The following is a 27,605-nucleotide window of genomic DNA, read 5'->3' on the forward strand; positions in this document are numbered from 1 at the left end:
ATGGAATGGGGAGATGATATTAGAACAGTTTCAGAAGATGAAGCTTTGATGCTGGTGAATCATCAAGCAACCGGAGATATTTGCACCCTAATGATGTGCCTTCAAGACAAAGGCACGGTATGCTACTTTGATAGATATTGTTGATATGCTGTACTTGTTGAACAATCTGGGTAATTTTTTCAGAAATATAACATTAGAGAACCAATACACGAAATCTATGTCAATCCAATACTTTAATCATATTTTTTATTTCTGTATCTTCTCACATCAACTTACATTATTTACCGTGTTTCCCCCAAAATAAGATCCAATCTTATTTTTTATTTTTTATTTTGTCTCCAAAAGAGGCACCAGTTTTTATTTTGGGGGGATGTCTTTTCCACAGACTCACCTCGTGGCTGGCCCGCTTCTTCTGCGGCTGCTTGCCGCTGTTTGCATGCTTTGCCCCCGGCCTACATTTCACCGTCAGGCCTTCAGGGGGTGCCGCATGCGTCAATCCAGAATTCGGTTCTTGGCTGTGGAGGCCTTTCCTGAAGGCCTCTGACAGCAAAATGAAGCCCAGGGGTGACATGTGCATCGATCCAGAGTCCCATTCTCAGCTGCAGAGGCATTTCCTGAAGGCCTCTGACAGTGAAATGGAGTCCGGGGGTGACTCACTTGACCGACGGCAAGGGCCACAGAAGAAGTGGACTGGCGAGGCAGGTGTCGGGGTATGGGAGGCCTGGCTGCAACAGTAAGCAGGTGTGCAGAGTGTGGGATAGCTCCATCCCTGCCCTAGCTTGATTTTTAGGCATGCGCCTCGCCCTAAAACTAGGGCTTATTTTCGGGATAGGGCTTATATTACCCCCCCCCCCAATCAAGCTAGGGCTTATTTTCGGGGTAGGTCTGATTTTTGGGGAAACACGCTACATGTCTGTTGTAGAAGCAGGACACACAAGTGTTCAGGTCAGGCAGCATTAAAGTCTGTCTGTCTGTGTATATCTGTCTATCCATACCTACCTACCTGCTCTGATATACAGCCATGATAATAAATAAAAATTTACAACCATTGTGACTGAAGTTAGAAATGGCATTGAAAAAAGTTAATTCTGACCATTTTTCATACTTATGATCATTGTAGCATCTCCATGGTCATGTGATAAAAATTTGGATGTTTGGCAACTGATATATATATTTATAATGGTTGCAATTTCCCAGGGTCATGTGATCACCTTTTGCAACCTGACAAGCAAAGTCAATTGGGAAAGCAGATTCACTTAACAATCTTGTTTCTAACTTAACAACTGCAGTGATTCACTTAACTATGGCAAGAAAGGTCGTAAAATGAGGCAAAACTGACTTAACAACTGTCTTGCTTAGCAATGGAAATGTTGGGTTCAGTTGTGTTCATAAGTAGAGGACTACTTGTATTGAAGTTAAAATAGACAGGTAAAGAGCAAAATAATCAAATCATTGGACAGTTAAGAGTCTGATGGAAGCCATGCATCTTTACAAATTTCCTAAGCCCTGAAAGATTTGGGGCCAGCTGTAAATGCTAAGGGAGTGAATGCAGTTACAGCTGAGTTTTAAGAAAGATTCCCACATAAGGGTTCTGATCTTTTAAGGCAGGGTTCCCTAAACCCCAGTCCACAGACTGGCACTGGTCCGTGACATGCCAGGAACCAGACCGCATAAATAAGTGAAGCCCCATCCACGGGATGCAGGCAGCATGCGAAACCACGCCCCCTCCAGTCCACAGAAAAACCTTTCTCCACGGAACTGGTCCCTGATGTCCAAAAGGTTGCGGGCCACTGTTATAAGGCGAATGCAATTTTATTCAAGAGGTTGAACCTCAGTCCCCAAGTCCTGTTTACAATCTTTCCATCTTGTCTTCATCTAATTCAGCTGGTTCTCTTTTTTTCTTTCACCCATCCCATTTTTGAACTTAAGAAACATTCAAAAGTACTGATGGAATTTAGTAGTAGAAAGCCATAGAGTTGGGTATCATTAGTGTAATATCACATAACCCTGGAACATTGCAACAGTCAGAAATATGAACCAGTCATAAGTCACTTTTTTCAGTGCCACTGTAACTTTGAACGGTCACTAAATGAACTGTTATAAGTTGAGGACTACCTGTAGAGAACCTGTTGACTACCTGTAGAGAACATATAATGGCATATTTAAAATGAATGTGATGGGTATAATACAAGAATTAGGTTAACTTTGTCAACTTTGTACATCTACAAAAATTTTAAAAATTAAATTAACATTGTAAATGAATGTTTTCTAAAATAGAAATGTTTAAAGATCTTAAAAAGTATTATTTGACAGGTATATTTTTTGAATAATCAATATAGTTTTGCAAATCCTGTTTACATCTACATATTTCCTTGTATTCTCTTACTTTTTCTTACCTGAAATAAAAAAAATTAAAATAAAGATTATGTGAGAGCTTTAAAAATGTTAACTAATGAAAGTAGATTTTAAATAAATGATTTAAATGATTTAGATAAATCATATCCAAGATATTGAAGAAATAGCTATCTATTTTATATAAAGTGAAAATAAGGATTTTAGGAAGAATGAGAAATATACTGAGAGAATGTTGTTTTAGTAAATACTTCTTGAAAGCTAGTAAGCTTTTATCTCTAAGGATGCAATTTGTATTCAGTTTTCTATTTAATAGCAAAAATATTTTTTGTATTTTTTTTTATACATTTGTTTCTATGGAACAGAAAACCCCTCTCAGATTTTTGTTTTCTTTATATGCAGAATGCACACTATTTCTTATCTCAATTTTCCCAGGTTGTTCGTCGGATGATGTGGCTGATGGATCATATATTTAAATACACAAATTTTGGAATTGTATCTCTGATTCATGGAGACTTCTTTATAAGACAGGCAAGAATTACAAATATTTTAATAGTAAAATCTGCTTTCCTAAATATTTATTTGTACCTTGCTATGATTGTCAGTGTATATGAAGAGCCTTGGTGGCGCAATGGTTAGAATGCAGTATTGCAGGCTAATTCTGCTCACAGCCTGGAGTTCAATCCTGATAGGCTCAATGTTGATTCAGCCTTCCATCCTTCCAAGGTCGGTAAAAGGAGGACCCCAATTGTTGAGGGCAATATGCTGACATTGTAAACCAGCCAGAGAGTGCTGTAAAATACTGTGGGACAGTGTATAAGTCTAAGTGCTATTGTGTTGATATTGCTATATATTAAATTGAAATCCATTTCAAATAGTGTCAACAATTAATGGAAAAATTAACAGAATGTGGAGAAACACATAGTAACTTCTAAGAATACCCGTTTGGTTTTATGTGTACTGTAGATTTGTGCCATTTATTTTGTTCACCCACCTAGAAATACCAGACCTCTGTTTACAGCAAACTATGGTTTTGGGGGGATTGGAGTACATGGTTTGCCACAAGTTTCTAATCTAGTGTGAGATAGAAACAAGTGAATCCAAATGTTTTAAATATGCTATTAATCCCTGTTTTGGCTTTGAATGACTTCTCCATATGCCAGGTGTGTCCCATACTTATTTATTTAAAACAATTATATAACCACCCACCTTTCAGGCAACTCTGGGCAACTCATTTTAAAAACTGTGAAACACACTTATCTAAGAGTTTAGTGTTTACACATATAGATGTTTTTTTGGAATTGAAGTGGAACAGAATATTTTGCATCCTTAAATGTCAGGGAATCAAAAATTGTAATAATGTATCATTGATGTATAAAATATTTATATTCTTCATAGAATTATAGATTTGGAAAGGATTGTTTAAGCTGTAAAATTCATCTCTCATAAATCTGCATAGTAGACATGTCAGGAAAAATGCTGAATGGAGTGACTTTTCTGGTTTTATAGACTTTTGCAAATACATTTATTTAATTATTGATTTAGCAAATTCTAAGATACAGTATATTATTAGATAGCCAACAATCAACCAACCGTATATATTTCAGAGAATACTACTGATGCAGATGCAATATTCTGCTTTTTGGAAATTGTTTTCTGCTGTTCAACAGTGTTTGCAGAAAAAGAAAGTGAAAGTCAGAAAAAGTGATAAGGACAAGCACCCTATTAACTTCAAAAGGATTAAGATGAACATGTAGGCCAGTGGTGGCGAACCTGTGGCACGCGTGCCAGAGGTGGCACTCAGAGCCCTCTCTGTGGGCACACGTGCCGTTGCCCCAGCCTCACCTCCCCCCACGACCCCCTCATCAGCAGCCCCCCTGGAGGAGAGTCGCCCCCGAGAGTGGCCCACACGGAGCAGCGCAGCCAAGGACATGGCAGCCAGGCAGCGTAGACAAGACTCTGCCCTCATGCCTCATCCCGTACAGTTGATGCTGCGGAGCGCAGGCAGAGGGCGTGGCCGCCATGGTGCTGCTGGGCTGCCTGGGCGATCTGTGGCGGGCCCTGGAGGCGGTGAATGGCCCTGCGGGCAGGTGGGTGGGGGACAGAGTGGGGGTGGAGCGGGGGCTGGGGCAGTTTTTGGGCACTCGGTCTCTAAAAGGTTCGCCATCACTGATGTAGGCTATAAGTTAAAGACAAAAAAATGGTCCCTGGAGAAAGAAGAGTGAGTTGAAAAATAACATTTCCCAATGGACCATTTTAGAGAATAGCTGGAGAATGGAAGTAGCCTAGATCCAGACCACAAGGTTCNATATATATATATATATATATATATATATATATATATATATATATATATATATATATATATATATATATATATATAGTGTTGTTTATAACTGCAAATATATGAATATCTTCTTACTTAAATAATGATCAACTCCATGATTTAATTTTGTATCTAATTTCTAATAATACCCTTAATCCAAACACTGTATGAAATCATACAATATATCAATAAAGAAAAATATTTGTATTTCAGGGTTGACATGGTGTTCTCTGAGCTCTATTGTTTTCTTGTAGATCAGTGGTCCCCAATCTTTTAGGCACCAGGGACCAGTTTTGTGGAGAAAGGTTTTTCTGTGGACCGGAGGGGGCGTGGTTTTGTGTGCTGCCTGCATCCCGCAGATGGGGCTTCACTTGTTTGCGTGGCCCGGCATGCCATGGACCGGTGCCAGTCCACGGACCAGAGGTTGGGGACCCCTGCTGTAGATGTTTTAGTACCCAAACTAGATAACATGATCAGTGCTAGTAGGGAGTTGAGTTTGCTCTCAATTCATATTCTAGTGGCTTGCCTTGTTGGTAGGGGTGGTCTTAGATGTTCTTTGATTGGGCTGCTTACTGTTAGCCTGTTTTGCAGTTATTTGATTGAGGTATTGTGTACTTCTTGATTGAGTAACGAGGTGGCCTAGAGGTGAAGATACTCCCACTCAGAAGATTGAGAATTCAATCCTAGGCAGTGACAGATGTTTCTCTATTAGGGCGCAAAGAGAAAATATCTGCTGCAAATTTTTCTTAGGCATTAGGAAGGGCATCTGGCCAGTAAAAAGCTCAGCTTCATTCAGTCGCCCTGATTGTACCCTAAAACAAGGGATTACAGGGTTGTAAAAAGAAAAAAAAACTTCTTGATTATTAGTCTGATGTTAGTTAATCTTGATGTTAATCTATGTTCATCTGAGTGTTGATTGCTGGCGGGGAGGTGTTTTGGTCTTTTTGTTCCCTTGGCTTGTTAAGTGGTCAGCACTTTTTGATGAAGTTACGTGGATATCCATTTTGTTGGAAGATGTTGTATAGATGATCTGTTTCCTTTTTCTGCTGTTCTGAGTTGCTGCAGTATGTTTATGCTTGAGCACTGACCATTCAATTCAATATAGCACAATCAACACAAGCGATAAAAAGGATTCTGTCAACTCTACAACAAACCTGGCTGAAGCCATCTTGCTCATTCTAGGTTGCTACAAGAAAGAGAGGGGGTGTGGAGTATTTTTGCTAGTCTAAACGATACTGGGTCTTGTGGGAACCAAGGTCATTCTATCAGTTAGCTTAGAGCAGGGGTCTTCAAACTTGGCCCTTTTATGACTTGTGGACTTCAGCTCCCAGAATTCCTCAGCCAGCGTGCCTGGCTGAGGAATTCTGGGAGTTGAAGTCCACAAGTCATAAAAAGGCCAAGTTTGGACCCCTCGCTTAGAGGGTTGAGTGTTTTGTTAGAAAGCCCGCCAAATTATTCTATTGGGAAACATAGCTGATTGCATAGCACTGGGGTGGGAAGTTTGACTTTGTAATAGTGTAACTTTTTGGAGGGAATTTCAGACTTGGTTTCACTTTTGATCGTGCCGATATTTTGTAACCAGTAAATATGTTCTTTGAGGAAATCTCTAGCCTCGGAGTTCTGATTTTGTTGGTCTTATCATCAGAACATTAAACCAAGTCTCCTACAAAACCTTATTTTCCCTGGGGTGCTGAGCCCCGGCCACCTACCCACCACTTTGGGGAGGATGGCAAAGACTCAGTGAAGAATCCGCAATGGAGAAGGATGAATCCACCGCTGGTCACAGCGGGGATTTGGCTATCAGAGCGCAAGCAGCTGCTCTGATCACTGAGGAAGTGCTGATGGCAGAGGCTCGGCCCAAGAACCAGATAATCCAACCTGGGAAGTTGTACCGCAGGAGGGAATCACAATCCTGGCAGATCTCTATTAGGCAGAGACAACCCCTTAGTACAAAATCACCCCCAAGACTGCTGAAGATGAACTTTTATTGATTCCACTCCAGGGTTGGGGTTTTTGTTAGAAAGCCCACCAAATTATTTTATTGGGGAGCATAGCGAGTTGAATAGCACTGGGTTGGGAAGTTTAACTTTGTAATAGTGTAACTCTTTGGAGGGAATTTCAGACTTGGTTTCACTTTTGACTGCCAATATTTTGTAACCAATAAACATGTTCTTTGAGGAAATCTCTAGCCTCGGAGTTCTGATTTTGTTGGTCTTATCATCGGAACCATGACAGATAACATTGTCATACATCAAAATCATCTCAGAAAACCACTAACAGTCAATTATTACTACATGGCATCAGCATAGCACACAAATCAACTAAAGCTCTCCAAAACATCTTAAGTAACCAAAAAATTGAGCAGTCCCAGAAGAAAAAACAACAGTTATATATAACCTCTACATATACAGAGGAAGTGGTATATGTATATATCTTTAATGATGAAAAAACCTCTTTAATTTCACAACACATGGACAAACTTGTCTATAGTTTCAACTGGAAAATTGTGACCATCCTATACCAAGCCAAGTCCAAAAACGCTAGAGAATTATTGGAAACCTGGCACTCCAACAAATCAGCCATTAATAGACACATAGATATAAATAACATCTACATACTATGCAAGGAGACAACCAACAAACTAAAAAGGGAACAAAAAGACCAAAATATCTCCACCCACATGAGCACTGTAGATTAACACCAAGATTAACATCAGACTAACAAGAAGTAAACAGTACTCCAATCAAGTAACTGCAAAACAAGCTAACATTAAACAGCCCAACCAAAGAACCTCTAAGACTACCTCCACCAACACTGACAGAGCAAGCCACTAGAATATGAATTGAGAGCAAACCCCACTCCCTACTACCGTGGCACTGATTATGTTACCTGTTTGGGTAGCGAAACACCTGTAAGAAAACAACCAAACTCAGAGAGTACCAGGGACCCGCTCATCATACAATGTAATAAGCCAGGGCTTATTTTGTATTTTATTTAAAAATCCATACATACTTGGTATACTTCATACTAAGTTCTAATCAAACAAAGCATATTATATACCTTGTGGTAATATGTGAACCTAGCTGTTGATAAAGAAAACTGAAGTTCTGAAAAAAATATTTAATTATATATTAATTTCATGTTTACTTTTTTATTTCCTAAATTCACAATTTATTGTAAACATATTGGTTTGAGTAAAAATAACTACTTTGGGTGGGAAAGTAGAGATTATTCTGATATTTTATAAAGTATTCTTTTTGTCGTTTCCATTTTAGGGAAAAGCTTATCGTGACCAGCAGCTTGTACTCCTCCATGAACATCTAGAAAAATATTACAGGAGCCGTAGTCGCAAGTGGATTGTATTGTTTCCAGAAGGTGGCTTTNCGGGTGAAAAGGTTCCTGTATCAGGTATGAAACATTTTGAATATTTATGAAAGAGCTGCTATCTGATCAGAATCTTAAAAGTAGTCTGAGGTTTTATTCTGTATTGTATTGCACATGTAATTTGTTACACAACAATTTGTATACATTAGCATTCTGGTATGCTGTAAATTTATCATTTACAGAAAGCTGTGCAGCATTATTAAGCTACCAAAACAATTCCTTTTTTGAATTCATTTTAATTTTCTTTATTGCTATTGACTTGAGTAGCTCCTTAGGTACTTCAGGGAAGATTTCTGGCAGATGAATGTCAGCCCCAAATCAGAAAATCAACTCCAGAGGAAGGCTAAAACTTACCTTTCCTGAGACTGGCAATATTAACAGAATCTTGCAAGGCTGATTGTGCTGTACTTCAGTGAATTAGGAGGCATCTCCCTGAGCCGCTTCCAAATGATATCGCCGGACTCTGGACTTGAAAAGTATTTTGGCTTCTTTTGCCTAGGTAATGATTCTTGCATATTTCCATCAAGATCATCTTTATACCAGGTGATTTGGAATCTGAATGGTATCTTCAACAGAACTTATAAAGGCAGTTTTCCATGTAGCTCTTTTCGGGGACCACCTTTGGCATCTGCAGCATAATAGTTAGAGCAGGGGTCCCTAACCCCTGGTCCATGGACTGGTACTGGGCTGCGGCATGCCAGCAACCGGTCCACACAAACAAGCAAAGCCCCATCTGCGAGATGCAGGCAGCACACCAAACCACGCACCCTCTCCACGGAAAAACTTCTCTCCACGGAACCGGTCCCTGATGCCCAAAACGTTGGGGACCTCTGAGTTAGAAGTTCCCTGTGCTGTTTCCTTGGGTGAAAGATTGTTCTCAGTCCTTCTGGGGAGCGGAGGGAATGGAAGAAGTTAACAGAGGGAAGCAATAGCCCTAATGATCTTCTCTGAAGCTTAAGAGGACTAATTTTAAGGCAGGTAGTCTTTGCTGACAATTTCCCTTCCAATCTCAGACTGTTGCAAGTCCATGGGGTCTTATAGAGTGAATCTTTTGCCATCGGGGAAGGTGGCTACCCAAATAGCAATTACTGGAACAGGATGAACTAATAAAATCTGTTAGTAGAGACCATGCCCAAGAGTTTGGTGCAAATGCTGGCACTGCTTCTTTGGTTTTTCCTTCTGTTATTCAGATATCAGAAGATCGGAATATTTCCACTTAGGCCACTGTAAGAATAATCTTCCATTTAAATCAAATTTAGTCAGTTTAGGAGCTCATATTCATCTAGAAGTAACAACATCTACACTTCATGGTTCAATGGCAAACTTGCAGAACATAAACTCTATTCAGACTATCTTAGTCTCATATGAAAGTCAAAGTTGCCTGGAATAGGTTTATAAAATAGTTTGCTGCATCTTCTGTGATTGAAGTACTGTAGGAAGAAAGGGATCCAGAGAATGGTTTTAATTCAAGCAAACCTCAACTGGAGCTTATTACAACCAGGGCCCAACACACCAAACTGCCCAGTCTCAGTTCTGGGATCAATTTTTGGGGGTCACACATTTCTGTGGACCCCTATATGATTTTCAGTGTAAACCATTACGAAAATAATACTTGTTCAGTGTCTTTCTTTCTTAGGAACAAAATTTGCCACAAAATACAAGTAGTCCTCAAGTTATGACTGTAATTGACCCTGGCAATTACGGACATAAATTGTGATGGTCAAAAAAATGGATCACCATGGAACTAGACCTGATTTTACAGTATTTTTTGTGGCACTCATTAAGCAAATGTCATAGTCATTAAGCAAAGTTGTGGTTGTTATTGTTCACCATGGGGTGGTTTTTACCAGACACCAGAAGTAAACACTGTTTTTCAGCAAACCATCATAAATTGTAGTCACATGACTATGGCACGCTGCAAATGCCTGTAAATGTGGCCAGTTGCTGAGTACCGAAAATGCAATCACATGACCATGGGGGTGTTGTGAGGATTTGTATTTACACTGTGCTTCGTGGTGTATTCATATGAAATATGAAGGCAAACTATTGTTCTTGGCAGCCTCTGACTGCAAGAAACTGTAAGAGGGCAAATGACCTGTTCAGACAAATAGATACATGCATCCTGCACTCTGCAGGGTTCCATTCAAATCTCTATAGGCTAATTTGTTTGCTTTGAGAGGAAGCAAGAACTTGGAGAATTCTCAAGAGGAGCAACACTGAAAACTGTCAGAGTCTTATTAAGAACAGTCTCTGAAATAGATACAAATTTGTATTTTCTTCAAGTAACTAAACTGAGAGTCATTTAAACATTTTAGCCCCTTCATTTATAGTTTTTCTTGACGAATATCTGTCTGAAAAATAAATATAAGTGCTTATCTTTTTCCTTTTTCCTGAGATGTCATTGGATGATTCAGAACTACAGGTCTTCCATGGGCTGGGACTATAGCTGAAATCTATGATAACTGCTAAAGAGAAAACTTAGTTATTTTTCTAGTATCTTCAGAATTGTGTATCTCTTGTAACTTGATCTATGAGTCCCCTACCATCACCATGAAGTAGTATTTCAAGAGTCAAAGGAATCTTCCAGAACATGGCAACCAGCCCACATTTATGGCTATTTGCAGTGCCTAGCAGTCACATCAGTGTGATTTACATTTTTTTTTGCTAGAAATGAGTGTTTACTTCCAGTTTCTTGCAAAATTAGCCCATTGATTAATTTAAAATGGATACATTAACCAATATAATCGGTTTGTGTAATGGTTGTGTCGTTTGCTTAACAACCACAGCAAAAAATATCATAAATCAGATGTAGTCACATGGTGACCCACTTAATGACCCTCATGACTTTCAGGCTCAATTACAGTTGTACATCAAGGACTACCTCTATTATAGAAACAGCAGCAGTCATAGCAATCTTGCCCAGTTTTTGCTGTCATTAACAATTGTGTTTTCATTATAGTTTACTATAATATTAAATCATTCTTGTCTATAACATTTTGAATAGATAAAGCCATTACTGGGCTTTTTCCTGAAACTCTAATTAATCTCTGGATTTTATTTTCCATATTCATTGAGATATCTATATGGCAAATGTTAGAAAAGATGCTTGCAATGTGATCAATATTTTCATACTATTATCATATTATCATATTTAATAGTAGTTAAACAATCATATACCTTCACATCCTGCTGTGCTAAATTTTAAAAGATTACACCAAGAGAATACACACCTAGTAGGTTCTCAAGGTGTGAATGTTATTTGAGTTGTCCAGCTAAACAGACAGGAACCTATTGCCATGGTTCTGATAGATGAGACCAAGTAAATCAGAACTCTGAGGCTAGAGGCGTCCTCAAAGTACATGTTTATTGGTTACAAAGTATTGGCACAATCAAAAGTGAAACCAAGTCTGAAATTCCCTCCAAAGAGTTACACTATTATAAAGTTAAACTTCCCATACCAAAACTATTCAATCAATTACGTTTCCCAATAGAATAGTTTAGCAAGCTTTCTAATAGTACACCCAACTCCCTAATTCGACTGTTTGAAATGACCTTGGTTCCCATGGGACAGAGAATTGCTTATATTATTAGAAAACCTCCACTTCCCCACTCCCATTCTTATGGCAACTTAGAACAAGCAAGATGGCTTCAGCCAGGTTCGTTGTAGAGTTGACACCTATATCAAGCAGCAACAATATAAGAAAATGCTGGGGTTGGATTATTACTTTGGTGACAACAGCAAAGGCATCATTTCATATTATGTGGGAGAAGGCAGATGGTAAGCCACACCTGTATTTTTTAAAAACCACACAGACAAGTTAAAGTGATTGGTGATATAGTGCTAGATGCTGGGTCTCTCAGACTCAACATGCTTCCGAGGAATTACTGAGGATCTTTCAGAGTACTAGAGGTGTTTCGGATGTGGCTAGAAGAAAACCTTCTGGGTGTCTAGTTGATGATATTACCATGCAGGAAAAGAAAATCGAAACCTGCAAAGAAACATTTGTAGTGGGAATCAGGAAGACCATACTGTTTAGTGGTCAGGACATGAAAAACAAAAAAGAAATTGTGTTGCTTTCATATTAAGAAAGATATAACAGAGACAACGCTTAGGCACAGTACATTCAATGATCAGATAGCATCAATTAGATTTTGCAGACAACCTTTTCATATCATAATTATCTACCACTGGTACAGAAGAAAAGAAGGTTGATTAAGTTTATGGTCAAGGGCAATCTGAAATCAACAGAACATGTGTTGCTTATGGTTGGAAACTGGAATGCCAAAGTTGGAAATGTTAGGAAGGAAAATGTAGTTGGACTGTATGGCCTAGGAAACAGAAAAGAAGCAGGAGAAATTCATTCTTTTCTATTTTCCAATGGTGATTGAAATGATGCCTACCTCACCAGAATACGCATAAATCAAATTGACTATATCATAAACTGTTTTTGTGCAGGTTCCAAATCTAGCTAAAGTAAAACAGTAAAACCAGCCCATTTCCACACTATGATATTGATCATATACCCAGCATTTTCAAGGAGAACTTAAGTTGCTTTGAAGTCCTGAACTTCATTGCTAGGAAACCAAAGGAAGTGTGGAATGAAATAAAAAAGTTGTTAAGGATAAGTGTGAAGAGCAACAAAACACCAAGAAGCAGAAGAAAGCAAACTGTATGTCAAAACAAATGGTGGAAGAACTTAACAAAGAATTTTAGAGACCAGGTAGAAAAGACAAGAAACAGTATTAAAACAACATCTGTAAACAAATAAAGAAAATAAAAGCGTTCTATCTCTATTGATCTATGGATCTGTTTAATCTATCAAATTTATTTGTCTATCTCGCAGTTCAGGTGACTGAGTGGCTTACATCAGGTTGACACAGAAAAGCAAGGATGCACTTCCAAAAGATCTCCCAACACAGGAGTTTTCAACATTGAATGGACATGCTAAAAGTCACTAATGGAAAACTGTAGCAATTAATGGAATATCTATAGAAATATAGCAAACAATAGGAGATGAATTAGTAAAGGTTCTAACCAAACTAAGGCATCAAATCTGAAAAGAAACTGATTGAATCTAGATGTTCTGCTTCAGATACTACGAAGCCACATCCCAGAAGGTAACAAAGAGAACAGATTGTGAAGAGGATGTATAGTGTCCCGGACAATCTTGTAGACCCTGCTCAAGCATCGTTTATATGCTATGTCCTGGATAGAAGGAAGTGAGCTACCAATAATCTTTTCTGCCATCCTCACCACTCTCTGCACTGTCTTCCTGTCTGAAGGGTAATAGCAATAGTGCTTAGACTTATATACCGCTTCATAGTGCTTTACAGTGCTCTCTAAGCGGTTTACAGAGTCAGCATATTGCCCCTAACAATCTGGATCTCATTTTACCAACCTGGGAAGGATGGAAGGCTGAGTCAACCTTGAGCCAGTGAGAATCGAACTGCCAAACTGCTGGCAGCTGGCAGCCAGCAGAAGTACCCTGCAATACTGCATTCTAAACACTGCAGCACCATGACTCTATACCAGTGGTTCTCAACCTTTTTAATGCCGCGACCCCAACCGGTCGTAAGTCGAGGACTAAACCGGTCGTACGTCGAGGACTAAACCAGTCGTAAGTCAAGGACTAAACCGGTCGTAAGTCGAGGACTTTCCCTGCCTGGGAGCGCCGCGCATGCGTGGTTCCGCCCCCTGCGCCGGCCGAGGCGTAGCTGGCAAGTGGCAGAGATGGAGCAGGCCGACCACCAGCTGGCCCAGCTCAAGGGAGATAAGGCACCCGCCGGAAAAGGGGGAAAAAATGGCTGACAGCCTTGCTTGGCGACCCCCGTGAAATGGTCGATCGACCCCAAATGGGATCGCGACCCATAGGTTGAGAACCGCTGCTCTATACTATTATACAATATCCTTATTTTGTATGCTAGTTAAAAAAAAGCTCAAGATAATCCAATGAAGATTAGAGCCGTACATGGAAAAGGAGATGTCAGATGTTCAAAATGGCTTAGAAAAGTCTGAGGATAACAAGTACGTCTTTGCTGATAAATGCTGGTAATTGAGAAAGCCGCAGGATATTTATGTCAAGCTGTGGGATGTCCTTAGGAAAATGAGACTCTCAGAACATCCAATCTTCAAAAATCTAGATAAATCTGAAAAATCTCTATACAGGTCAGGTAACCACAATCCAGACAGAACATGATGAAATAGGATAAGTCCAAATTGGCAAAGAAGGGAGACGTGGTTTATTTATTCAGTTTATGTGTTGAAAATATACTGAGAAGAAACTGAATCGGAAGAAGATAAGTGTTGTTTTAAAATTGGAGGAAGAAACATCAATACAGTTGATGCTATTAGTATGATAGTTGAAAATGCAGATGATCCGGAAGCTTTAGTAATGCAAGTCAAGGAGCACATTGAAAAAAATGGATTATAATTAAATATGAAGAAAACCAAAGTGATGACAACAGCAATGGCAACCAATTGTAGAACTGTCGAATGAAGATACTGAAATACTGGATAATTTCCGTCTTTTAGGATTGATTATCAATAACAAAGTAAAAAGGAAGCAGCAATCAAGAAGTATCCCGTAAATTAGCATTTGGTAGAATAATGTTGCAGCCTTTTGAAAATATATTCAGATGTTGTGACATGTCTCCACCTAAAAAGATCAAAAATGGAGGTAATATTGTATGGAAGTTGAACTTTGAAGAACCAGGTTAGAAAAAGTATTGATGCTTTTGATTTGATGTGGGAGAAGACTCCCATTGGATACCTAAGAAATCAAACAAATGAATCATAGAACAAATCAATTCAGAGGTACAAATGACCAGAGTCAAATTATCATATTTTGCACATATCTTGTAAAGATTCAGATCCCCTGAGAAGTTCTAATGCTGAAAAAATGGAATGAAAAAAAAAGAGGATAACTAGCAGCAAAGTGGATAGATTTAAATACAGTGGTGATGGGTGTACCATTGGAAGATTTGACAGGCCAGATTAGGCACAGATTATCCTGAGAAGGCCTATGTGATTGTTAAGAGATGACACTGACTTGGTGGCAATAAAAAATAAGCATGTAACTTGGTTTTGGTAACAGCCTTGCAATTTGGCATTACCTTGAACTTTTACCACAGATAGAATAGAATAATATCTTTATTGTCACTTTGAATGTACACTAATCGGCATACATTAAAATGAAATTTCATTACATATAGCTCTCAAAGGGTCACGACTTCCAATATATACTACATAAATATGACAAAATAAATAAATACAGAATTATGCATATACCCACATATATGACTCAGAGAAACAACATTGTCTAGTTCGGATTATGTATAAATATGCATGGCAAGAAAAACGAATCTTGAGAGTTTACCAGACGGATGGCATAGGGCAGGGGTGCCAAAACCGCGCCCACCCCATTGCCGACAATGGGAAAAAAGTCGCGATACGTCGTGACACATCACATGATGTCACAAGTTTGACACCCGTGGCATAGGGAATAAAACTATTACAGAATCGGGTAGTCCACTTTTGAATATCCTTCCTCATTGTATTTTCTAATTATTAGAATACTAATTTTTTATTTAGTTTTTGAAAGATTTTATTTAATTTTGAAAAGTTTCTAAAGTAGTTATAATACTTAAATTAGAGTGGGTAACTCCATGTGAATTTTCATTGTATTTTAATGAATTTCTGCACAAATCTCCATAATGCCTGTCTCCTCCTAATTTATTGTTGAGCTGCTATCTACTGCCAACATTTTTAAAGGTGCACAGCAGACCCATTCTCTCAGAGAGTCCAGAATTGGCTTTTGTATTGAATAGGCATTTGGTCATTGGGCACTGCAGGAACAGAGGCTTTCAGAAAACCAGTAGCAGTTCCAGTATTAATAAAGGAGATTAATGTATCTATTCTGAACTATAAGAATAAATGATTTTGTAGCTGTTGTTAAGGCATTACATCAGTTTTATTAACATGCTTTATCCTCCCATATGCATCAGACTGTATCTAAATGATACAACACTGGTGTGGTGAAATAACTATACTCAAGTTATGACAAGAATATTCATGAAAATTTCAATTTGAGGAATGTTTATAGCCCCGCTTCTTTGCTCTCCAAGGACTTGACACATCACAGCATAGCAAACCTGTATACAATGCTTTATTGCAACACATACCTTCCCCAACAATAAGCTCTGGGTCAACAACAGGTTCTGGGTCAACTCCATGCTTCTAGGACTTGCAAGGTGATGTAGGTAAAAGGTAAAGGTTTCTGTCTAATTACCATATAGGTGATAATGAAAATGCTGATTTAAGTGGAATGTAGATTACAATATTACAGTTATTAAGAAATATATCATTTACATTAATCAGCTTTGTTCTAAACAGTTATTAAACATAAGGTTATCTGTGTCAAAGGCATATTTACTAAAGGACCATGCATATTAAAGAATTGCAAGAATATTCTTGCAAACAGAAGTGAGAGAAAGGAAGTTCTAGTTCATGAAATCTTAATACCAGAACCTAACCTTGTATATTCCTGTGTAGAAATTGGATCTGAAAATTGATTTTAGAGCTAAGCTAGTGACACTAGAAATTGCAAGCACTTTAAAGTTACTCATTGGCCTGATGTCAGTTCTTTTGCCTGGAAAGAGTACACAAACATACATTTAGCACTTAGTGTTTATAGCTTGAGTTAAGTGCTTGGCTTATTAGCCATTCACTTTTTGATAGAATAAGAAGACCAAATAATGCACATCCAGTGCTCATGGATTTTTTAAAATCATATTTTAGCTACTATATTATTATTATTATTTAAATTTGATATTAGAACAACTCCATTAACATGGAGTTGCTTTAAGATGGGCAACAAACAAATGTAATAATCTAATTTACTAATAAAAACATAAACAACCATATGTTTAAAGCATTTGAATGGCAAGCATTTTTCTTTCACATTACAGTGTTGATTTACTTCATGGTTTATTAAGAAATCAGGACAATTTTTTTATATCCAGGATTTGATGTGTAGTACTGATTAAAATTAGCCAATGTATGTAGGCAGCAATTTGGAGATTAAGAGAATTCTCCACTTGTTAGCCAAGTGAAGAAATAAACATTTTGAATATAGTATATGAGGTTTGGTATTTTTAGGGATGAATTCTTAGCATGTTAACATTAATGAAATGTTACATTAGAATTATGGTATATGTGATTTAAAGTGTTGTTTTCCTGGTTTTCTTTCCTCTATATTTTTTTTTTAGAAAGTAAATCAAAAGGTCTTCAGTGGGTGATAGATACAACTATTGCATATCCCAAAGCTGAGCCCATAGACATTCAGACATGGATTCTTGGCTACAGGCGGCCAACAATTACTCATGTACATTACAGGTATGAAATGCACTTTCTGTCTTCAATTCATTTTAAGACACCTGGATTTGAAATTTTCCTAGTGGAACATCTCAGAGCATACACTTGTATAGAAATACTGTATAAGCAGCTTTACACTGCGTGTTTTAATTTTGGGGCATGCAGTTTTGCATTTGGAAATGCTGGAAAGTATACTTTTAATCCTGGTTGCTGTAAGTATGCAACTAATCAGTTACAGTCCCAAGTCCAAACTAGTAAGCTTGAGGAGAGAGCCCCTCCATATATAAATTTATATATGATTAGGCTTTAGCATATGTAGTAGAAAACATATTTATAACATCTGTGATAAGCTCACAAACACAAAAAGAAAACCTAAGAGTTAAGTACAAAACAATAAAATAAAAGGAGACCCCCAACAGATTAAAACCCTGCCTGGAACAGCCTTTCTGCAACATCCTGAATGCACTCAGGGAGATCATCATCTTGATCTCTGCAAGGATATTGCTCCAGAAGTTTCATACTGCCCTGGAAATCAGCACTTCCTTGTTTTAGCTCCCTTTGTTTCCTCTCTCGGATATTTGGAGTTGTTTTTTCCTAGATGATCTAATAGGTTCAACCAATTCAGGTAGGAACAAGGTGATCCTGTGTGTATTCAGATGTCAGTTTTTTGCTGGTTGCTTCTGCCATAAACAAAGACATATAAGACCACAGAGAGCACCTTTATTTTCTTAGGCTATATTTAACATTTATTGCAACAGCAACAAAGTTCATGAGAATAATTACTTGTGTAAAAAAAAGAAAAAAAATGCTATTTGTGTTTCTAGGTGTATCTCTTTTTCAGCTTGGTTTTCACTCAATAATATGGGGAGAATATGGAAGAGAGTGAATTTCTTTTCCCTAAATTTCTTTTCAGTGCTGACAGTTTCTGCAACTTAACAGTACAGCGATTTAAAAATAGGCTGGTTAGCACTTGACATTAAATCATAGTTTTCTTCTTCCTGATGTCTTATAAAATACAGGATTACATGTTCCATCACTTTTCTGCCAACATTTGAGAGGGTTGGTGTGAAATCAAATGCAGGACCAAAAGCAAATAATCAAGGTTTACTGCAGTGTTTTATTAGACAGCACATGCTGGTGCGACACTCATATTTATACCTTAGAAAGGTGGGAGAGACTGATGCATATATAACAGACAATGTACGTAATAGGTAAAAGACCTCAAGTTATTGTAAGCAAATGAGCTCAGGTTACTAAGCAAAAAAGTAATAAAACAGGGAGGAAAACATCTCCCATAACTCAAAAGGAGGGGGTATTTTGGGAATGATTCAGTGGTGTTTCTTTTTATAATGAGTAACATTTATATACCCTACTCTATTGTCTGAAAGCGGAATATAGAGATATATCGTTGAACTAAATTAATTAAGGTAAGTAGATTCTTGACTAAAAAGGGTGGACCCCTATTACACTCAACATTAAGTTGTCAAAATCATGTTTTAACACCTTCTAAAAGAATCACGGTGGAATATGAGCTGGAATGAATCACCACTGCACTTGAGGCTTCCATTTCTCTTACTGCTCTTTTCCCATGCATCCAGAGGAGTTCTGCTAGCACTTAGTTTCAATTTTGCTTTTCTAGTATGCTGTTCAGATTCTTACAAAGTCAAATAAACCCTATTTTAGAACACCATTTCAAACAAGTATGTTTCAACAGTGGGCAGAAGTGATAAACGGCAGTAAGAAATAAGCCAGGATTCTATAAAATGAAATTATGTGGTAGAAAAAGCCATTTTTCCCATAAGAGTGGAGAAGAGGGAGCAGGTCCAAAGCTTTTGTACAGATTGATTTCAGCAAGTTGATGTAATGCTAAATCATGGTATAATATAACATATGGATATGTGTCTGTTATTTGTGAAAAATCCTGCCAAATACTTGAAGTTCTTCTACACGATGGAAGACAGCAAATGTCCCTATCATTAAAAATGGGAAAAATAAGATATTATGGAATTATACTTCAGTCAATCTCATATCTCTGGAAGATTATAAAACAGATTATAAACTGTTAAATAAGAAAACACTTCAAAACCATGTTGTGATTAATTGAAATTCACCCTTGATTTATCAAGAATAAGTCTGATCAGATCAGATATTCTGAGCAGGCTTTCTTTTGGTAGTGCTATGGACTTCATAAAGCATTTAATGTTATAATTACTGGTATATATTTATTATAATAAAGGCAGTGTGTGTGTGTATGCATCCTGCCTTTATAATTTCCATGATATTCTGATTGGCAAGCTAATTGAATATAGGGTAGTGGGACATTGATTAAACTGACTTGAAAATGTAGTCAGTGTTCTCATCACCAAGTTCTTTGTCAAATTGTGTATCTCAACAACCACTTTCCTTAAGTTGAATTTTCCTGTCCAGTGAAAAGTGGGAGAGAAGGCCTGCTGAGACTCCCACCAACAAGGAGATACATTTTTCAGGGATTTTATTGAAGTCTTCTTAGCAATGGACTCCTTTCTTTGGAGCCATTTTCCCCTAGATATCCAGTTACCTCCTCCCTCCCCCCAAAACACACTATGTTTTCAGAGAGCTATAAAATCATGGTTCTTCAGATGAGATGAATAAGATCATTTAAGCCAAATGGTGTTGTATTGGTTTTATTTATTTTTATTCTTTATTTTCATATATTCATTCTTTAAGCTGCTTGAGTCTCTGGAAATAAAGTGGTATATGTATTATAGTAATAAATAAATTGGTGTAAACTCCAGATGGTATTACAGTATTCAGTTTTGGTCACATACTCTTTAACACATTCTTTAATAGTTTGAACTGGGTGGCATATTCTAGAAAATGGCAACAGTATTCAAAATTACATTGGTAAGCTAAGGCAAGAGATGTGGACTGAAAATAACGATGAAATTTAATAGAAATCAATTCAGAGTTCTTACAAATAAATCAAATGGAAAGATATCAAATATATAATACTTGGCTTAGTAACAATATATGTCAAAAGGATCTTGAAATTGTAGCTAAATCAAAACTTACCATGACTGTGTACTACTAGCCATTAGAAAATAAATAAATAGAACTTAGGGTATTTGAAATGCAGTCGTTATTGTGTTTTATTATATATGGTCCCAGTGTGACATCTATAGATAAATAACACTGAGATGGACTCTTAGTTGTATCCAGACTCCATGTCTCTGTAGAGGAGTGCAGGGATAGCTTTGTCAAGGTTGTGCAAGAGCTGTTAGGAGAGCCATTAAGTATCGATAAACTACTGAGTCCTGGGAAACGAGAAGTCTCTGAGAAAGAGACTTAAAATAATTCCACTTTGATTCCTTTTGGTGCAATGGGGCAAAGGGAAGCAGCAGCAAATTTTCAAGATTTGGTTATTATACCCAAGATTTGGTTATTATACCCACAGATGTTGCAAAGTTTGTCAGCTCACAATGCCCTTAAAGGTTCCTAAACTGTATGCTGCAGTGTCCCTGGCATAGCAGCAAACTCACAATTGTGTTCATTAAGTAGCAAAATATGATGCTGTATTCCGATTAAACATGCAACCGTGTTATTTTCTCAATGAACAAAACATACTCTATATTAGTCATGTCCCAATTCTATGGATCTGTGTTAATTTTTTTCTGACATGAGAATGCTTTTATTGAGATTCCTGTAATGAGCAATAGATTGGACTTAACAGATGAGTGTCTAAGGAAGAGTGTCTATGGAACTATCTAAAGAAACACAAGAAAGTCCAGTTGCCTCCTAAAAAAAAGCACCTTTGGGATAACAGATCAGTGGTACCTTCAAACTGCCTCCCCCAAAGTAGGATACATTTGGAATATAACACAGTATGCACTAATGTAGTTTATTCTATAACTTGAAAAACTTTTCAGCATAATAAATTGTATCGTAAGTAGACTAGAAAGGCTTTAGAGATAAAGAATCATACCAACAAAAGGGACAGTACAAACAGATCTGATTATGAAAGATGTTTCTGAATTTCTAAGTCTTAGATCACCACTTCCTAGTATTAACAGAAGACTAGTGCTCAGTAGTCTTGCATAAGAGAAGCCCAGAGGCACTTGCGTTAGAGAGCTTACTAACAAAAGCAGCTACTTCATGACTTTTCAATCTCTTCCTGGCAAGGATGATGAGAATCAGAAATTGGCAGTGAAATGAGTAAAACAGATATGTAATGGTTCAAATGAACAGGAAATATTTCATTTAGTGAATTAGCTTTTTTGTATTGGGGCAATAAAACTGTTTTTCTGTGAACTATGTTATTATGGTAACATCTAAAAAACCTTGGATTTTTATTGCATGGAAGATCTCCCCCCCCCCTCTTCAGTATTTTACTAGGCAATAAAGAGAAAATCTTTGCTTTGCAGATTGAGGGAGAAGTTTCAATATACTGGTGCCAGAGGATGGAATGTGTTTTACTTGTTTGGAATCAAAATGCAGGACCCAAAACAAATAACCAAGGCTTATTGAAGTGCTTATTAAACAGCACATGCTGGTGGGACTCCTTCCAAAGAATATTGAGAGACTCCACCCAATAAGGGTCTGTCTGCCTGTCAGAAAGACAGGGGAAACTAATACATAAGCAGCAGACAATGTAAGCATACATATTCATAGGTAAAGGATCTTAAATTACTATAGGTAATGGATCTCAGTTACTTCCTGGCCTGCTTATTTTCAGGAAACCAAAATTGAGGAATAAAGCAATAAAAATGAGAGGAAAGCGTCTTCTATAAATCAAGAGGAGAGGCCAATTTGGGAATGCCAGATGCCAAACGGAAAACATCTTTCATTTTCAAATCTATGAGAATTTTATAATAAGATAACATTGTGGTTCAAAAGTCAGTATCCTTATACCTTTCTATGTTAACTTGACTTAGTTGATTCCATTAATCTAATATTGATTTTCTTAAACTTATTCTTGCTTTTGAAGGCTTGTTATTTCTTTTTTAGCATAAATCCTGCATTTCTGGTACTGGGCTTATTGCAACAGTACCCTAGTGATGAGCCCTTCTGAGATAGGAAGTAGAGTGTAAGAATGTACACCCATAAGACTCTGCATAATGCATGTAAGAACCTAGATTTGCAGAGCCAGGATGCTCTCAACGAAACTAAACAAAATTAAGAATAAGAGACATCGTATATAATATTGGAATGAGGTTGGTGCTTTCAAGCCGAGAGCTTCTCAAATTTCTAATTTATATAAAATTAAGTAGCTATTCCATCATATCTTTGTCAAGAAAAATAAAAGAAAAATGTGACACAGAACACAGAAGTTCACAAGTAGCAAATGGCATAATTTTTTCATGTTTCACCATAACTGAATCATATAAATATAATATAAGCCACACAGGAAAGCATTAGGCAGAGATAGTATTGTCTATGTTAATTTTTCTTTTATAGTACTTGTCTTCCTAAACCAAGGCAAATAGAAAATAAAATCAGAGCTAGAAAAATTTCAGAGATTATCAGTTTTGAGGTTCAGGTTCTTGTTATCAGCCCTTTTATATTTATTACATATTTATTGTTGTGAATATTTAATTGCTGATTCTCTTTTTCAGAATCTAGACAAGAGATATTTAGTACAAGATTTAAATCAGTTTTATGTTTACAAAATGCAGAGGTCTCTGAAGGTATAAAATGCAGCTCTTAGTGAAATATAGGCCAGATGCTAGAGTTTGAACTGAAACTCAGAATTAATGTCTATTTTCTTAAATTGAAATTGAAGAATAACTATTATTCGATAGTTCAACTGCCCCAATAATTGGTGATTTTAAAAAAATGTATCCTTTGAATAATACTAATAAATATTAGATTTTGTTAAAAAATAAATTGTAAATATTGAAACATACTCAATCCTGATGGAGTTCAAAGCAAAAGTGAAATTCATCTTAAAAAATAAAAATATTTCATACATCTAATTTACTTTTCTGGTTTTTTTTAAATGCAGAATTTTTCCAATTAAGGATGTACCCATTGATCCTGAAGCACTCACTGTTTGGTTATATCAACGGTTCATTGAAAAGGAGGGTCTTTTGTCACACTTTTACAAGACAGGTACTATATAAGAATTGTCTGTGTAACACCAATAACTATTTCTTAATCCATGTAGATGTTGCTGTCATGATACACAACTCCTATTTATATTCTCATTTCGCTGGTCTGCCAAGCAATGGATATGTGTTTGGGTTAGTCTCCTTTATTGAGATAATATATACTTGTAAAATGGACATTAAAGATTTTGTACAATAAATTTGTTAAGTCTTTGATGTCCATTAGACTTTTGTTGACAATGCCTAATCAAAGAAGAAATCTATAGTAGAAACCATGAGTTATTTCATAAATAACTTGTAAATTTGTCTTAAAAAGTTCAGGTGGCTAAAAAAATAACAGTTGTTGAGAGTTGTCCTGTAATTCTCTTGCTGCCATGAACTTTTAAAGTTTTGTTAAGAGAAAATGACACTTGGTGATATTGAGCAATGTTATTATTCAAATAAACATATATAATACATTAATCTTACATTTAAATACTAGTTCACCATGCTGTTTCATTGCAGAAATGCTGTCATCTTTGCTTTAATTTTAGAAAAATGCAAACTTCCGGTTTGCATTTGAGCCCTTCCGGTTAGATTTGATGCAGCGTCTTGCTTTGTGAGCAAAACAGTTTCTTGATAAGCAAAACTATTGAAGTTACTCTGATTCCTTTGTCTATGTGGGTTGGAAATACATTGTATGATATGCCTTCTTTGAAGAGGAAACCCTATCTCAGTGATGGCGAACCTTTTAGAGACCGAGTGCCCAAAAACTGGCCTCGCCCCTGCTCCACCCCCTGCCCGACCCCGCTCTGCCCCCCATCCCCCGCCTGCCCACAGGACCACTCACCGCCTCCAGGGCCCTCCGCAGATCACCCAGGCAACCCAGCAGCGCTATGGCGGCCACACCCTCTGCCTGTGCCCTGCAGCATCAACTGCATGATGGGGTGTGAAGGCAGAGTCTTGTCTACGCTGCCTGGCTGCCATGTCCTTGACTGCACTGCTCCGTGTGGGCCACGCTCGAGGGCGAGTCTCCTTCAGGGAGTCTACTGGAGAGAATGGGGTCGCGGGGGGAGGCAAGGCTGTGGCAATGGCATGTGTGCCCAGAGAGAGGGCTCCGAGTTGCCGCCTCTGGCACCCGTGCCATAGATTCGCCACCACTGCCCTACCCCAAGTTCAAGGTATTCAGCTCTGATGCTAATCAGAGGTGAAGCTAAACCCCGATGCTTACCCAACCGAAATTAAATAAAGATACATTCATTTTCCATTGCTTGATTAGGATTTGATAGCAAAATGTTGGTAAAACTAATTAGCCTTAGTGGAATAGACATTACTAAGATATATAAACAATATTTACTCCAGATAGGAAAGTGTTTGCAGATGGGTAACACAACTGCTTCCTAATGTACTGATGATTATAAAAGAGAGCCAGAGTTATATCTGGTGTGCCCTGAGTTCTTGTTAATTCCATTGATATGGAGAAAAATTCCAGAAAGGTAGCTTGAACTTGTCACAAAATGTTTTTTTCCCTTCTGTTTCAGGAACATTCCCTCCTCTGCAAGGACAGACTGAAGTTGTTTCCCGAGATATGACTCTTAGCAATTTGTGGCTAGTTCTTGTACAGTTATTTGCATTTTTGTCAGGTGGTATGTGGTACTGCATTCTTCAGTATTTTTATGAATGCCTATTTTAAAAGGTGAATGAATGGGACACAAGGACACAGTGAGGAACTTGGGTACTTTACAGAATGCATCATGTTATGTGTTCAAATATGAATATGCCAGTAGAAAGGAGCATACTGGATGGACTTTCTCTCCTTTTGGGGAAGGATTTTAAACTCCACTAGAAGAAAGGATCAACAATATAGTGACCGAATGATATATTTTAAGAATTGTCCATATTTTTAAAGGGGGAGACTTCAGCATACCTATGTCAGCAAATTCAGCATTTTAACAGGAAATGCAGTTGTGCAGCCATAAGAGGTGAATATCTGTAGCAGAGAATGCTTTTATCACCGGTAGTATTCAGCACTGTAGTTAAAACTCCAAATCTTCAGCAACTCTTTCTTCAGTAGTCTGTACTGCAAGTTTTGTGGTAGAGATCCTTCATCTGCACAATTCAAATTGTATTGTAGTTAATTATGCTGGATCTGTTTAACATAATTCACAGCCCCTGGCTATGGTATTGTGACTGCCCCATGATACCTGTTTAGTAGCTTTTTTCCTTTTTTAAAAAAAAATCTTTTGAATACTGTCTAACAGAGATCTTGTATTGTGACACAAGAAAAGGAAAAGTACACTGCAAAAAGAGTTGCAGTGTCATGAAGTGTTGAAGAAATTGTGCATACCTCATAGACCAATCTATTTTTACCATGTTTTTGTTATTTGAACCTCTTGTGAATATCCTCTTGAAAGGGTGCTTCAGAAATGGAATGTCATTAATCTGTTTCCTGTTGTTATTATAGAATGCATTTTGTCTTCTTTCTTTCTTTCTTTCTTTCTTTCTTTCTTTCTTTCTTTCTTTCTTTCTTTCTTTCTTTCTCAAAATGCACTTTTAAAAAGTGATGAGCATAGCTAGAAAGAAATGTAGATGCTGTTTCTAAGAGCTAGTATTTTGGAGGGCTATTAACAGTTCAGGAAGGTCTGGATTTTCAGATTGAAATACATGAGTTGCCCCAGACTTGGCAAAATAAATTTTTTTTTTGCAATTTTTAATCTTCAGAGAGGCCTTTATTTTCATCTGAGAAAAAGAAGTACTGGAAATGTGTCTGGGACAGTTTGTGTACATACATGCCAAGCACCTAGATCAGTGGTGGCGAACCTATGGCACAGGTGCCAGAGGCGGCACTCGGAGTCCTCTCTGTGGGCACACATGCCGTTGCCCCAGCCTTGCCTCCCCCCGTGACACCCTCCTCACCAACAGTCCTCCTGGAGAAGGGTTACCCCCGAGCGTGGCCCACGCGGAGCAGTGGAGTCAAGGACATGGCAGCCAGGCAGCGTAGACAAGACTCTGACCTCACGCCCCATTGTGCACAGTTGATGCTGCGGGGCGTGGGCAGAAGGCATGGCTGCCATGGCGCTGCTGGGTGATCTGCAGCGGGCCCTGGAGGCAGTGAGTGGCCCTGTGGGCAGGCGGGGTGGGGGCAGAGCAGGGGGTGGAGCAGGGCGGGGCCAGTTTTTGGGCACTTGGTCTCTAAAAGGTTCGCCATCACTGACCTAGATGCTTTGCTAATAGGAAAAATAAGAGGAAGTTAGCTTAATCACCAAACAGAATACCTAGTCAATGAGCAAAACAAAAAAAGGAAGATAATCTGCTTTATAATCCAGAGCTGTTGTAAAATTCTCTGAACTGTAAAGGGCATTACTGAATCTGTCATCTTGTTGAAATATGTCATTGTCATAGGGAGTTTTAACTGAAGAGGCAGTTTGGCACTGTAACAGGATTCCAGGTGATCACATTACAGTTTTATAATAATTTTGAAGAATTCTGTGTTATTATCATTCTTTGAATGCTTGACATCAATACTGTGTGACTGCATCATTATAATACAAAACCATTCCTAGAAACCAGTTTCTAATTTACATGTTCAGGCCTGTACACTAATTACCAAATGTTGTCTTTTCTGGACTGTAACTTTTTTTCTAAGAGCAAAGTCAAACCAACAGTTGTCTGTGCTGAGTTTGAGATATATATTCTTCTGTTTTTCTTCTGTTTTTGTTTTCCCAAATTTCATGAGAACCAGCTTTGGTGAGTAGTATATAAAATAAAAATATAAAACCACATTATATTTATCTTTTGTTTTGAATGGGATAGAAGTTCAAAAAGAAAAGCAAATTTTATATGATCTACTGTATATAAATGCCATAAAATGCAAATAATACTAATTTTAAATTAGAATACCTTTCATTATGTATTATGGTAACATCCATATATAGGATAACATATATTTTCAACATTGTCATAATTACATGCAATAGGCCATTAGTGTGTCATTCAGCTATGAGCATTAAAGGTACATTTTAGCTTTCGAAACATGAGCAATTGATTACTAATGTAAGAAAAAGAAAGCCATTAAATTAATTCTTATGAAGTGCAGCATTTTAGGATA

At 37.6% G+C, this 27,605-nt stretch overlaps 1 protein-coding gene across 1 annotated transcript; it reads left to right on the forward strand.

Annotated features, from left to right (window-relative positions):
- LPGAT1 (lysophosphatidylglycerol acyltransferase 1) lies at positions 1 to 25,857 on the forward strand. The gene is made up of 6 exons (XM_015817216.1): positions 1 to 117; positions 2,788 to 2,883; positions 7,954 to 8,086; positions 17,288 to 17,456; positions 23,416 to 23,522; positions 25,039 to 25,857. Exons 1-6 carry the CDS (start codon positions 1 to 3, stop codon positions 25,188 to 25,190), a joined length of 774 nt encoding a protein of 257 aa, XP_015672702.1. The 3' UTR covers positions 25,191 to 25,857.
- The last annotated feature ends 1,748 nt before the right edge of the window (positions 25,858 to 27,605 follow it).

The sequence above is a fragment of the Protobothrops mucrosquamatus genome, unplaced genomic scaffold, assembly GCF_001527695.2.
Source record: "Protobothrops mucrosquamatus isolate PMUCROS unplaced genomic scaffold, P.Mucros_1.0 scaffold563, whole genome shotgun sequence".
NCBI classification, from domain to species: Eukaryota; Metazoa; Chordata; class Lepidosauria; order Squamata; family Viperidae; genus Protobothrops; species Protobothrops mucrosquamatus.